The sequence below is a fragment of the Falco cherrug genome, chromosome 8 (assembly GCF_023634085.1).
Source record: "Falco cherrug isolate bFalChe1 chromosome 8, bFalChe1.pri, whole genome shotgun sequence".
NCBI lineage: Eukaryota > Metazoa > Chordata > Aves > Falconiformes > Falconidae > Falco > Falco cherrug.
The window spans coordinates 30,320,168-30,333,038 of NC_073704.1; the positions used below are offsets into that span (position 1 = coordinate 30,320,168).

Sequence of the window (12,871 nt, forward strand, 5' to 3'; positions counted from 1 at the left end):
TTGAAAGGGATTGTTAAATGAATTCACATTCACTTTGAATCCTAATCAGGTGCCTAAGCAGCTCTCCCCACAGGCTCTGGGAACTCACAGTGCTTTTCCATTAAACACTCTTTCATCCACAGATCTAGAGAGTTTGCCATTAGAGTAAGAAATAAACTATCATTTATTGGGCCCCAGAGACAATTTTGGATCCTCAGGGCAACTTCTTTTTTTTAATTATTTTTAAGCTGGGAAGCAGGGTATCTACTTTGTGTTTCTTTTTAGACAGTTGCTGCTTCAAAGTTTTATTTTAGTGTCAGAGGCAGACAGGCCAGTCCCAATCTGGCACTCTCAGAAATAAAGAGAAAGCTTCTCATTAACTTCAGAGACAAAACCGTGCCCAGTGTCAGAACATGTTAATACCCGAGCACTCATCCATCCTGCAGCTTCTTCTCAGGCAAGGATGCAAGACTAGATTAGCCTATTTTTGCCTCAAGGCTTGATTAACCATTAGAATATCCCCCTACACCCACAGTATAAAAATAAGGTTTATTGTTTGCTTGTGAAGTGACTCCAATTTTTTATTACTGTTCTTGAGAAACAGTTTGTCACTTGAAAGCTCCAAGATATATCAAAATACATTTTTTTGATCAAACAATATCATCTCTGCCATCAAATTCAAAGGGACAAAGTTCTCAATGGTATCCAAAGCAGCAGGATTAAGTTTAAAATACCATTTAAGACTCCTAATACTACTTAGTTTATTTTATTACTTGCTCAGTCTACCAGAAAAGCTACTGAAATTAGTTTCTCTGGGCAAAGGCCAAATTCAGAATGGCGTGTTAGCAGGGATATGACAGAATCAGTGACTTGAGCACCACAGGCCAGGCTCTGGCAGCATAGTCCTTCTAGATATGGGTAGATCAGATACCGTATTACTGGGATCCTGGCTCTGGTCTACAAGCAGAAAGATACTGGTTTTGGCATTCCAAGTTTTTGTTTCTGTGTGGGATTGCATTTGCTCAATAAAGACTGGGAATATCCCTCCTAGGACACACCTTACACCTCTTTTCCCTGTGCCCACACGCACCAGTAGGAGCTTTGGCAACAAATTTGGTGGTGCACGAATCAAGCTGCAGGAACCCATTTAACAGACCTTCAGCTGATCTACCTTGGAGGCACTCAACAAGCAGCAAGAGAGAGGGATCAAGTCAAACAAGTATTGTGTTACTTAATCTATATTTAATTTAACAAAGGAAATATACTATTTATTTAAACACGTAACTATATTGTGGATTTCCACAAAACTGAGGTCAAACATGATGTTCAGCAGCTTACTGTGTTTTTTGTGAAAAACACTGCACTTACCATAAAACTTCATTGCTTTTTTCTTTAAAAAAACTAATGCACTGAAATACCTTTTAAGGAGTTAACTCACACTGACATGCATAACTTAAATCAGAGACTGAAATTTGCCCGTCTACTGTACTAATTCCAAAGCTTTACCTGAGCATGTTGGAGATCAGCCTACTGAGGGGAAATAGGGAAGGTTTTTTAAAATCTGAAGTATTTTGAGACTAAAAAACCCCTGTATTTATTTCAAATAGAAGTGTTACCTATCAAAGTTTACTGTTTCTCAGAGTTATGTACCCAGACAAGACATTTCTGATTTACAACAAAAGCACGTTTTCTACAAAACACATTACAAGGGAAAAAAAAAATAAACAAACTTCTTAGAACTACTGCCAAAAAGTAATCAAATCATGACATTTCACAGAAAAATAAAAATTGTATGTGTTATTACTATCCCCTTTTTTAATGCATTTGGGTTGAAGAATAATTTCAAATATTTAGGTGAAACAGTACTTCATCCCTAAAATGGAAAGATCTGTACATTCTTAATAGAAGCACGGAAAATGAGAATACATTAGGTCTGATTGAAACTGAAGTCACTACTACAGAGATATACACCACAAAGATGTACAGAAAACAAGTATTTTTCTAAGTGCAAATGTTATCTGGTACAGTACAAAGGCTGCAAATGTTGAGGCAAGTTCTAGACTTTTATATTTAAACCCAACTCAATGTATTACTCAAGTGTTACTGAGATCAGAATTTGGCTTTAACTTTTGAGATATCATAGCATCAAAAAAATACCACTGTCATTCATTTTCACGTAAATTTAGTATTACATTAGAAAAGGGAAGATAGTTGTTGGGTTTTTTAAAAAAATGAAGAACAGAATGACAAAGTAATTCAGTTGTAGACCAGTTTAAATACCCAGCATTAAGAAACAAAATTGAGCTTTTTTTTTTTTAAACTAAGTACACTGTGGCATGCTGGCTTTTATCTGCCTCCAAGGCTATCAGGAATTTTCTTAAGTATTTCATTCAGTGATCTTTAAATTCGTAACACCCAAGTCACTCCGGGCTTCTCCCCATTACACTGTTGCCATACCCGAGTACAGGAGCGAGACCTCAGGGGAGACCTCAGCATGTCTCTGACATGGGACTGGGATTTGGCTCTAGGAATAACCAGTACAGGCAAGCCCAATGTTACTGGGCAAGAAATAAACAGAGTATGCTCTGGCCTTATTCCCATGTCTCCCTGGCTAGATTAGTTTTACTTGTCACAAACTCAGTGAAAATTTGCAATCACCATTTTTGGCCTGATTTTTGTCATTTTTAGGGAGATTTTGGCCTTCTTTAGGACTCAGTGTAACTGTATACGATTCGGACATGCTTTGTACCAAACCACACGAGCCAAACGTGAAGTGACTATCACAGGCAGCTGAATGCAAACAAAGACTAAATCCACCTTACAATCAAGGTGTTTTACATCTTTTCAACAATTTTTGTTTATACAGATTCAAACTTTTACTTTGAAAAATGCCAGTCAAATCAGCTTGCATTGTTTCTGCTGAGTAACCTGACACAGGAAACTATTTGAGCGTTTTAGTTAAGTGACAACTGTTTAACTAGAAATTTATGTTTATGAGAAACACACTATTTTTCACTCCCTACCTGAGAGGGGTTATATTAAATAACTTTCAGTATCACTAATTCCTCACACAACTTTAGCCTCCAAGAAAACACTGAGGCGCTCATCTTCTACATCATCTTTGTCCCCACAACTAAGTCTCTGTTGTCCCAAAGCTAGCAGCCCTCACTCATTTACTTTTAAGACTCCCAGTGAAATATCCTGATTTCAGAGGGAGTTACAGGTTCTCCACAACTGAGAATCGAAGAAGCAACTGGAACCTGTGGATTTTTTTCATTATATGTAACCACTAGTCTCCTGATGCAAAGCCCAGTGAAATTAAGAGAATCATTCTTTCAACAACTTCCATGTACTTTGGACAAGGCCTTCAGAATTATATGGAGGATGCATCAGCATGTGTTATGCTCCAAATATGTTATTTTCCATTTTGAAAGCTCATCAGGTGCTTTATCCTTGCTGATCTTGTCTATTTTGGAAGGGATCCCACAAAGAACTTTTATTAACAGAGACAGGAGGAGTCCAGAATATTTAGTAATAAATGGGATGAAACCCACTGACTGGGATCCGGTCCTAGGCACTGGGAACTGCTACCACAGCTAAAGAGGAAATATAAACAGAAGTTGCAAGTGATCTGCATCCATCAGGATTTAGCCCATGCTGCACAACTGATCCAATTTACTGGAGAACTGAGAAAGCCCTGGATCACCCTTTGTTTAAACACTGTTCACAACGTTCCTAAAAACACGTAAAATTAAAAAACATCCAATAAATGAAATTCAAAACAAAAATCCACGTTGAACAAAAACAGAACAGAAAGCCCCACAGCGGTGAGAAGCACATGCCAAGTGCTGACTGATGCACGTGATGGCAAATGTTAAGATGGCGTAAAACAAGACCACGTATAAGAAGCGGATTCATGCAGTTAGCGCTTGTTCACCTGACTGCCCAACAGAATCAGCAGTGGAGAGAGCACTAGTGGACCTGGAATGACGTCGAGAAGCTGCAAGTAGAAGGAATGGCAACACCCACAGGATTAACACACATTTAACCCGAGACAGAAAATGCCACAATCCAAAGGGGATGCATGTGACTGCTACCAGTAAAGGTGTTTCATAGTGACAGGGAAATGATGCTGTATATGAATGCACACGGATACAGTGCAAGCCCCACAGTGACATGTCCATCTGTAGCTTTCCCCGCTTTCCCCCATGTCCGTAAACACGATGCGTGACAAAACTCATTTGTAACAGTCCCAAATCCAGTGCAGTTCAGAAAAAAAAATAAAAATAAAACCAAACACACCCCAGTGCACATCAGTCACGTTCCAGACCCACAGATCTGGAAGACAGCCATCATGAGAACGTGGAGCACAGAACTACAGAGCAGGATTTAGATGTGTCTGATCTAAACCCCGAAGTGAAGCCATGATGAATGGATAGGAATTGTGCTTGCAAGTATTTTTCCACAACATTCTAGCCTATGCATAAAAAAACACCCAACATTAACAAAGAGAATGAGTAATGACGTAAGCAGAAAGAGTCATACAGGGAGGTCAGCCAACCACTGCATGTAGGTCCCCAGGTTGGGTTTCTTTTCCAAGTAAACACACGTACACACATATCATAGCTGTTGCTACTACCAAAAGTCTGTTGCTTTTAACAAATTTTGCATACACGTTTTCTTGAATCTATGTACATGTACAGATAATCCGAATATGCACATCATACCCCTATCTGGAATTACACCACATGTATACAAATTGTTAATAGCAACGGAGCACGCACAGTAGCAGAAGACCTGAAGCCAAATATAGCTCCCACTTCAATTCCCAGTTGTCAGCAGCACATCAATCACAAAATGCCTTTGGATAGGTTTTCAGTTCTTGGATTCAGCATAAAAAGGTGAGTTCTTTATGAAAGCAAATAGAAAGCTGGTTGAGTCATTTCCAAATTACAAAAATTTAGTTTTTCTAAAGAGGTTTTCCCAGTGTCTAGCAATGACACGCTCACCTAGTTCAAAGCAACTGTCCCAAGAAAGAAACCAATTAATCCTTTGAGCAGTTCATCACCAGAGACTCACTGAAGGCCTTGTTGCTTTAACGTCATTATTAATACTGTCAAGAAACTGAAAAACTAAAGCAGAATCACCTCCTAATACAAATACGCTTTGCCAATTATGCATATATGCATGCAGTAGAAAAACTGTAAGTCTTCCATTTAAGACAAAATATTCATAAACACAAATACTCTTATAAAACAGAAATGAACAAAGTGAGAAAAAATTACATTTGAGTAATTTCCCAGCCGTGAGAGCTTGATTAAAAGTTTTACAGAATATGCAAAGTGGTCTAACTATGGAGAACACATGCATTTATTCTAGAGAACAATTCCACTGACACCACAAGTTAACTCATGAAAGATTTGCAAGGTCAGTGCAGGATTATGGACTGAACCTCACAATTAAGATTCTGAGCTCACAATTGCTTTCTCCCAAGCCATCCGCTGTGCCCCTGTGGACATCACTGCAAGATTCAAGGCCCATGAAGAGAGAGGAATAACAAAACAAAAAAACCCAAACAAACAAAAATCACATCTCTGCAAGGAGGCTGAGCATAGAGTGACTCTTCACTGGTGTTTCCTAACTTAGAAAGCAAGATGTTTGGTGCACAGACATGCATACCTGCACAGCAGCCCTGAAAGAAAGCAGAGCTATTTGCAAGGTCAGGATGTCAGTGTTGACATGGACCGTAATACCATTAAATGCAAGAATCCTGTCATTTACATACAGCTAGCTTAATTATAATTCACTAATATACAAGTAAGTCTTTATGAGCAAAAATGGACCATGCACAGTAGGATTATATTATCTTAGCATTAATGTTAGATTAACTGGATTCTAGAAATACTGTAACAGAATCATATTGTATTGGCTTAAACTGACATATATGAATTTCTTTCAGATGAATTACACACTACATAATTAGCAAGTTCATGAACATGTTTGAGCTTAAAGCATTTCAATGAAAATACAAGAAAAAAAGACAACAGGTTAACAACTATACTGGGTTACTATTACATTGATACTTCCTCCCCACATTACCTTAATGACTTAATAACAATGTATTTCTAGAAATGCATTAATCTTCAGGTAATTATATGTCATGAGCTAAAATGAAATGATCCTCTCCCCACAAGAAAGTTTGTTACAAACAGTGTAATACGCATCTGTAACAGATTTTATAGTCAGTGTACGAGTCAGACTCAGTAGTGGTGGTGGTGTATAAAAGTCACACTAACTCTGACTCTGGTACACTGTGTTAATTTCTCACAACAAGGGCTCAAGTCAGTATTTCAATTAAAGTATTTTCAATAAAATAAACAAAACACAGCACAGTGACAGAGAACACTGACAAGTTAACCCTGAAATCCAGCCTGCTTATATACTTTGGCTGGAGAAAAAAAAGCTTCATTGAAAACTGAAGCTAGGCAGGTAACTATAAAAACAAGCTACAGTTGTGTATCTGCATTCCCTTTATGGCTCTGCTGGTATCAAATCAGCTTCACTTAATCAATATGAAGTTCGTGTATTTATCTTAAAGAGCTATGAACCAAGTTCTGAATGCTAAGCTGAACTCCTCCCATTTTTCACAAAAAATTGAGATACTACAGATAATGCAAAAAAATTATTTTATAGCTCAAAATAATGAAGTTTTGAACCCCCAAACCTCTCTAATATTAACTTGAAGATTCCACTCTGCATCATCGAAATCAATGGGATTTTTGCCAAAGATTTCATATAAAGACAACCAGCCTCTGCACTGATAGCCAAATCAATAATGACAACATTTATTAAATTTAAAAGATTAAAGTACAGTATATTAATCAAGTATGAAAAGCAAACAGGAAATTTTGCCCATTTGTTTTTATTTTTCATAACCTTTTCTCAATATTGGATTAAAGTTGTAGTATTAAGCCCAAAATGCTATGTTCCACTTACACAATCATATACCTGTATTTCGTCACGATGTGCAAAATAGATCCTGTAATACCATTCTTCAGCCTTGATGAAATCTGTAAGAGCTTTTTTCTCACTTTTAATACCACATGCACAGCTATGAAATTACTACAAAGAGGGCCTGGAGAGTACCTATATTTCATGTCCGAGATGACAAGTCTTTCATACAACAAGTAATGTATTTGGGTTGAACATATGATATGGTATTTGATCAGAAACATTAAGTATCCTGCTATTTGCAGCATTGTGCAGAAAATCTTCTGCATGTGGTAAGCGTAATGAGATTTTCTATTTGTACTGTACACTTAAGCTGCACATTAATGATGCTCCTTTAAAGCCTCAGCCTTTCCACGATTTTAGGTTGCTTGAAATTTTTTCCTACAAAATGGCATGTGCAACTTGTTAGTTGATGATTGACGCTGTCATGTAAAAACTCTAAAAAAGAGCTAAGTATTGGAGGATTTAGTATAGAAATTATATACTGTTACAGTACCTGGCTGTAAGAAAATCAGACAATGAATAGTTAGTCACTCAACCACAAGCTACGATGCTACTGACTACTTCACTGTGACCTAGAAAACGGAGGCTTGCTCTCCCACAGATTTCCATCAGTGCTGTAAACTGAAGCACAGCAGCCCCATACAAGCTGATTTAACAAAACTACAAATTACAAGAGTTTTAACTAAACTATTTTCCTCTAACAGTGAAATGCTGAGAACCAGAATTGAAGCATGCAGAAGAAAACAGAAGGGAAACAGGGTTGGAAATGGGGAGTGTGTCAGGAATCCAACAGAGGACAGGAAACAGCTCATTCCACCTGGCAGTGTCTTGAAAGGGCAATCACAACAAGGGGAAAAGGAAAAAAAAATATTGACCCTTAAAGCTCCAATGCCTACATGTACTCACCAAGTGGAGGAAAGCCCCGAGCAGGGCTTGTATCTCGACTGCTCTCACGGCTGGTATCACGACTGCACCCCTGACTCATGCTGGGTCGGGGGATACGACTGCTCCGTGCTAGCATGCAGCATGGAGAGTTTCAGAGAAGGTGAACAAGTTTAATGAGGACAGAAAGCTCAAAGTCAAGTTACATTTCTGTTAGTTACGGTAATTATTACATTAGTAATTATAATTTGCAGCAGCCTGCTCAGGCTCTTTACAAACCAACTACCTTACATGCTGAACTGCGTTTGTGATGTGAAATTTCAGCAGCATTAAATGTCTGGTTGACAGTCTTTTTTTTTTTCCTTAAGCAATCCAAGTTCTGTTATTCAGGTAGAGCAGGAATCTTCAATCATTTAGGGGAGCTCTACTGTTATAAAACATGCAAAACAGATGAGGCTGAAAGAAACCCTTCTGGAATATATTTTCCTTAATCGTTAAGATAAACACCCTTTGGGAACAAAACAGCAGGTCAAAAAATTTTAAAGTACTCATAATACCAATATACTATTTTTACATCAATTTGCCTTTCATAAGGCTAGTTCTGCCATGAACAAATATCCTAAGGAAAAAAAGGTGTATTGTACAGACTTGTAGAGATATTTTTCTCCAATGGAAGATACTGGGAAAAAGCATTTAGAACCTGAATACCTGAAAGACAGGTTAAACAGTGGTTTGAATTTTAAGACAGAAGCAGCTTCAGATCTTTAACAGAAGTTATCTCATTTCTGCTCCTCAAACATTTCTAAAACCTTGTATTTATGGTTTTATATGCACACAGGCTGAAACTTATATGCACTTAAGGGAAGCTTTAAACTATATTCTTCAACAAAATCTTACATCAACAGGACTTATCTTTAGTCTGGCAGCTATCAAGTGTTCAACTTCCCACAACCTAATAAGGCTCCTGCCTATCAGCTGCATCACAGGAATGCATCATATGCACATTCTTCATTTGGCCAAATACAAAGCAGAAGACAGAAGATTAAGCTGCTTTCATGGTAAAAAGCAACCTGACTTTAGCTGAAGTTCTGTCCAAGTAGGAAAGACAGAGCTAGGCCCTTAGAAGATTGCTTAACATCAAGGAATTGATTTTTAGGATTTTATAAAAAAATTGTAGGTATTTAGAACCAGGTTATTTCTCTGAAAATTCTGTGCCATTTTGATGAAAGACATTTGCAGAAAGTTATTTAATAAGCTTTATGCCCGGTAGAGGGGATATGTGTTCTTAACTAAAGCAATAGCAGTTAATTATCATGAGTTTACCTTGAAGGATTTAATAACCAAAGGGGGATTTCCTTTGCTGTTTTGAAAAGGCAGTAGCGTATTTTGACTGTTAAAGAAAAGCCTTTAAGGAATTTTCTCATGCGTAGACTAAAATGTAACCTACCAGCTTTGATGACAACGTAGCAGAGGCACACGCATAACATGAACCTGCTTTATGCTAATACTTTAACAGTAACCTTGTATTTATAAAAACAGTGCCATTTGCACACTTCAAAATATACGTATTCTTATAAATTTCTATTGGTTTGTACACAGAACTTAAATGCCTAGACTCGAGCTAATGAACTTCCCCTACTGCGCTTTTGTGGGCTCATATACACTGGGTATATTAGTACCCTTTCAAGCAAAACAGTACAGAACAAAATAGAAACCTTCACATTTAGGCTTTAAAATTCAAATACAGACTATTGCCCAATTCTTGGTTTGTCAAATCCCTCCCAGTTTTGCAAAACCCAGCTCATATCTCTCAGATGAATTAATGGTTCTGACTGTTGACCTTTGATGTCAGACAATGCAAGATGACATATTGACCAAGTTGATTAGATCACCATAATGTCTAAAACTTCTGAGGGAGTTAGTATTGTCTTAAGTAAGACAGACTAAATTACATGAACTGGATGAAATTATGGTCCATGAGTACAATAATCCTATCTCAGACGTACAAAGAAAAAAACTGACAGGTGAAAGTAACACTCTAAAATCTTCCACACAAATACTTGCTCGAAATTGAGGACTCTCTAGAAGCAAACCTCATTCTTGGGTCTCATGCTTATATGTAAATAATGGCAGTCTCACATCAGGCTTGCACAAGCAGTCATTTCTCTTAAGTAGAGAAGATCTGTCAGTCTTTTCTATAACACAACCCTATTAAAACCAGCAAAGGCTCTTTAGAGAGGGAGAGATGTGAATGACTAAAAAAATTAATGGATGCACACAGTACACTCTCCTTCCATAACAGCTAACAGCAGCAACATGAAATATGAAGAAAATGCACTTTAACTGCATGAGAACAGACTAGCAGGGCGATGCCACAGATGAAGCACAATACTGACTCCACAAACACAGCACCCAAAACCAAACACTGCGTACTTCATGAGTAATGGTCAAACGAAGATTTACATGTTACTGGGTACAAATACAAAAGCAAGGAAAAAAAAGAATGGATTAAAAAGAACTGAATGATCAGTCTGTTGTGGACTCCCAGGCACCTGCCTTACATTTTTACTGCTGTGTTGTGTAAGGAGCATTGGGTATCCGCTGCTCAGAGTATTTTCTTTGGACACTGCCAACAGCGAGAGCCAGCAGTGTTGTCATTTAGAGAACTCTCTCATACTGTTACAGCCTGTCTTCGCAGTGCAGGCAGCAAAGGCAGAGAGGACAGACATGAGTCTCAATTTCAGAATTCCCAGCCCCCAAGAGTTGAACAGAAATTAAGTAAATGAGTAGCAAAACTGATTAAAAGGAGTAAATAGGATGAAAGCAGACAGTGTGCCCACAGCCAGCTCTGGACTGAGAGCTTAGCACAGGACAAGGGTGGGTCGCTTTCAGTAAAATCCCAACTTTCTAGGTACATCTCAGTTTCACCAAATTCATCTGGAAAGTCAGAGCAGCTGGATACAGTTCACGCCATTATTAAAACATACTAATAGGCTGTCTTAAACCAGTGGAACCCAACAGATACAAACACCACCAGCAGAACTCAGTAGTGCCTCCTATTTACCAAACTACCAGTTGGAAAAAAGACCTGTGTTTCATTAGGGTGTGATTTTTACCGATTCTTAAGTAAAGACTGAACACCAGCAGACACTTCCTTTACATCAATACAAGCATTTTAAAGAGCCTGTAAATGCTGCAAAACAGCCAAAGGAAAGCTCTGCAGTGGGGTACAGCCAGTAGAGGCAAGTCAAGAACTGCCTTCAGCTTTCCAAGAAGCGCACACAGCAAAAGGCCAACAGAAAGAGTGCTGCTGCATGAAATTGCTAGTTAGCTGTGCCTGCTCCACTTTTTGGAGAATGACAGCCTCAAATCTCTCACTCCTTTCAGATCCCACTGTGCCACCCAATCTGCTGAGCATCCAACAGAATTAACTCCAAGAGGATAAACTTTCAGTCCATGGAAAGTGGACATCACCTTTTTTGAGATCTCCTCCAAGAGGCCCAAAGAAAAGCTCCAGATTAAGTGGACTGTACTCTTCCTTCCCTGACAGGGTATCACCACTACTAAATCTCCACTGAGCAGACAGCAAAGGCAAGCTGAAAAGCATCACTGAGCAGGGCCATATAGGTGGCCAGAGGACCTCAGCATGCCAAATGTGTTTTGTTGTGCTGCCTCTTGGAAAATATCATACTACTTCAAGGTTTCCAGCATACAGAAAGAACTAACTTCACAGATACCTGCAGCCATCATGGAGATCTAAGCTAGCAGCAAAGTACTGATGCTAACAGGTATCCACATGCAGAGCTCTATTAGCTTGTTACTGTCCCAGAAGGGCCTGAGAAAGTCCAGTGGTGACTCCCATATAAAGCCAACTGCACACAGGGACCCATGCACTTGTGTGCTTAATCCTGTGCACACAGCACTGGTCCAGCTGCAGCTCCCAGTCACCCCTGCAAAAACTACACATCAATGGATGAGTTATGAACAGGATCCAGGAACTACCCATTTCTGACAGCCCAATCTCCGCAATGGTCCAACATCCACTGCGCTGCAATGTGACCACAGGCTTAGGAGCTGTTGCAGCCCATGGGATAAGCACATGTGTATCAAATACATAATCCCAGAAAGCCTCAAGTATATGACATCAAATGTAGATGCAATATGTGCTCAAGGACCTTCTTGAGTCAGATTCTGAAAAGTCTATCAACATATTTAGGACCAAGGTGAGTGGGAGTCTAATGAAATGAACAAGTGAAAAAATGTCAAGGAAACATAGGGACTGAAGCAACACAATAAGAAAGCATAAAATACTGTTAGCTACTATGTATATATTATAAAGTAATAAATACAGTGGAATAATGGTATAAAGATGACAGCTCAAAAGCTATCTCCATCCAAGGCAATATTACAATTTTCAAGATCCAATAGAGAGACAGAATTTCTGCAACTGAGTAGTAAAGGCAATAAATAGAAGTGTCAGACTCTCCCGTTCCCATAACGGCCCAAAAGAACAGGCTGTGGCCACCAACCCAGCAGGGCATGTGGAAGCCATGCATCCAATAGATCTGACAGCTCTCTCCCACTCTCAAAGAACAACCACTGACTGTGTTCACAGGGAGCACATCAGAGCAAGGAGATACAAATTTCACTTTCAAAAGAATTCAAGGCTTACATAATATACCAGAAAGCAGGCAACCCAAGAGTGAGGATTTTACACATGGCAATTTCCTTTCAGATGCTTGAGACTGTTTCAAATCAAACCACATAATGTGATGATCAGCTTAAGCATTTGTGATGGTACTATCCATCATTCTTTGTTTCTTTCTAAAAAAGTGTTGTTCTGCAGAGTGATAGCAGAACAATTACCTCCGATAGTTGGGAGGCACTTTACATTTTAGAAGCAACAAACAGAAAAGCACAATGTATTCATACTGAGGCCATAAAATAGATCCGACATGAGAAAAACACTGAATTTGAAAACATAACCACAATGAAC

The 12,871-nt window shown here is 38.7% G+C and overlaps 1 protein-coding gene across 1 annotated transcript in view; it reads right to left on the minus strand.

Annotated features, from left to right (window-relative positions):
• CLASP1 (cytoplasmic linker associated protein 1) overlaps positions 1–12,871 on the minus strand; it is a 181,222-nt gene that overhangs the window by 53,890 nt on the left and 114,461 nt on the right. The window contains exon 22 of the mRNA XM_055717670.1: positions 7,900–8,007. Within this exon, the coding sequence (XP_055573645.1) occupies positions 7,900–8,007 (108 nt within the window). The remainder of the gene's footprint in view (positions 1–7,899; positions 8,008–12,871) is intronic.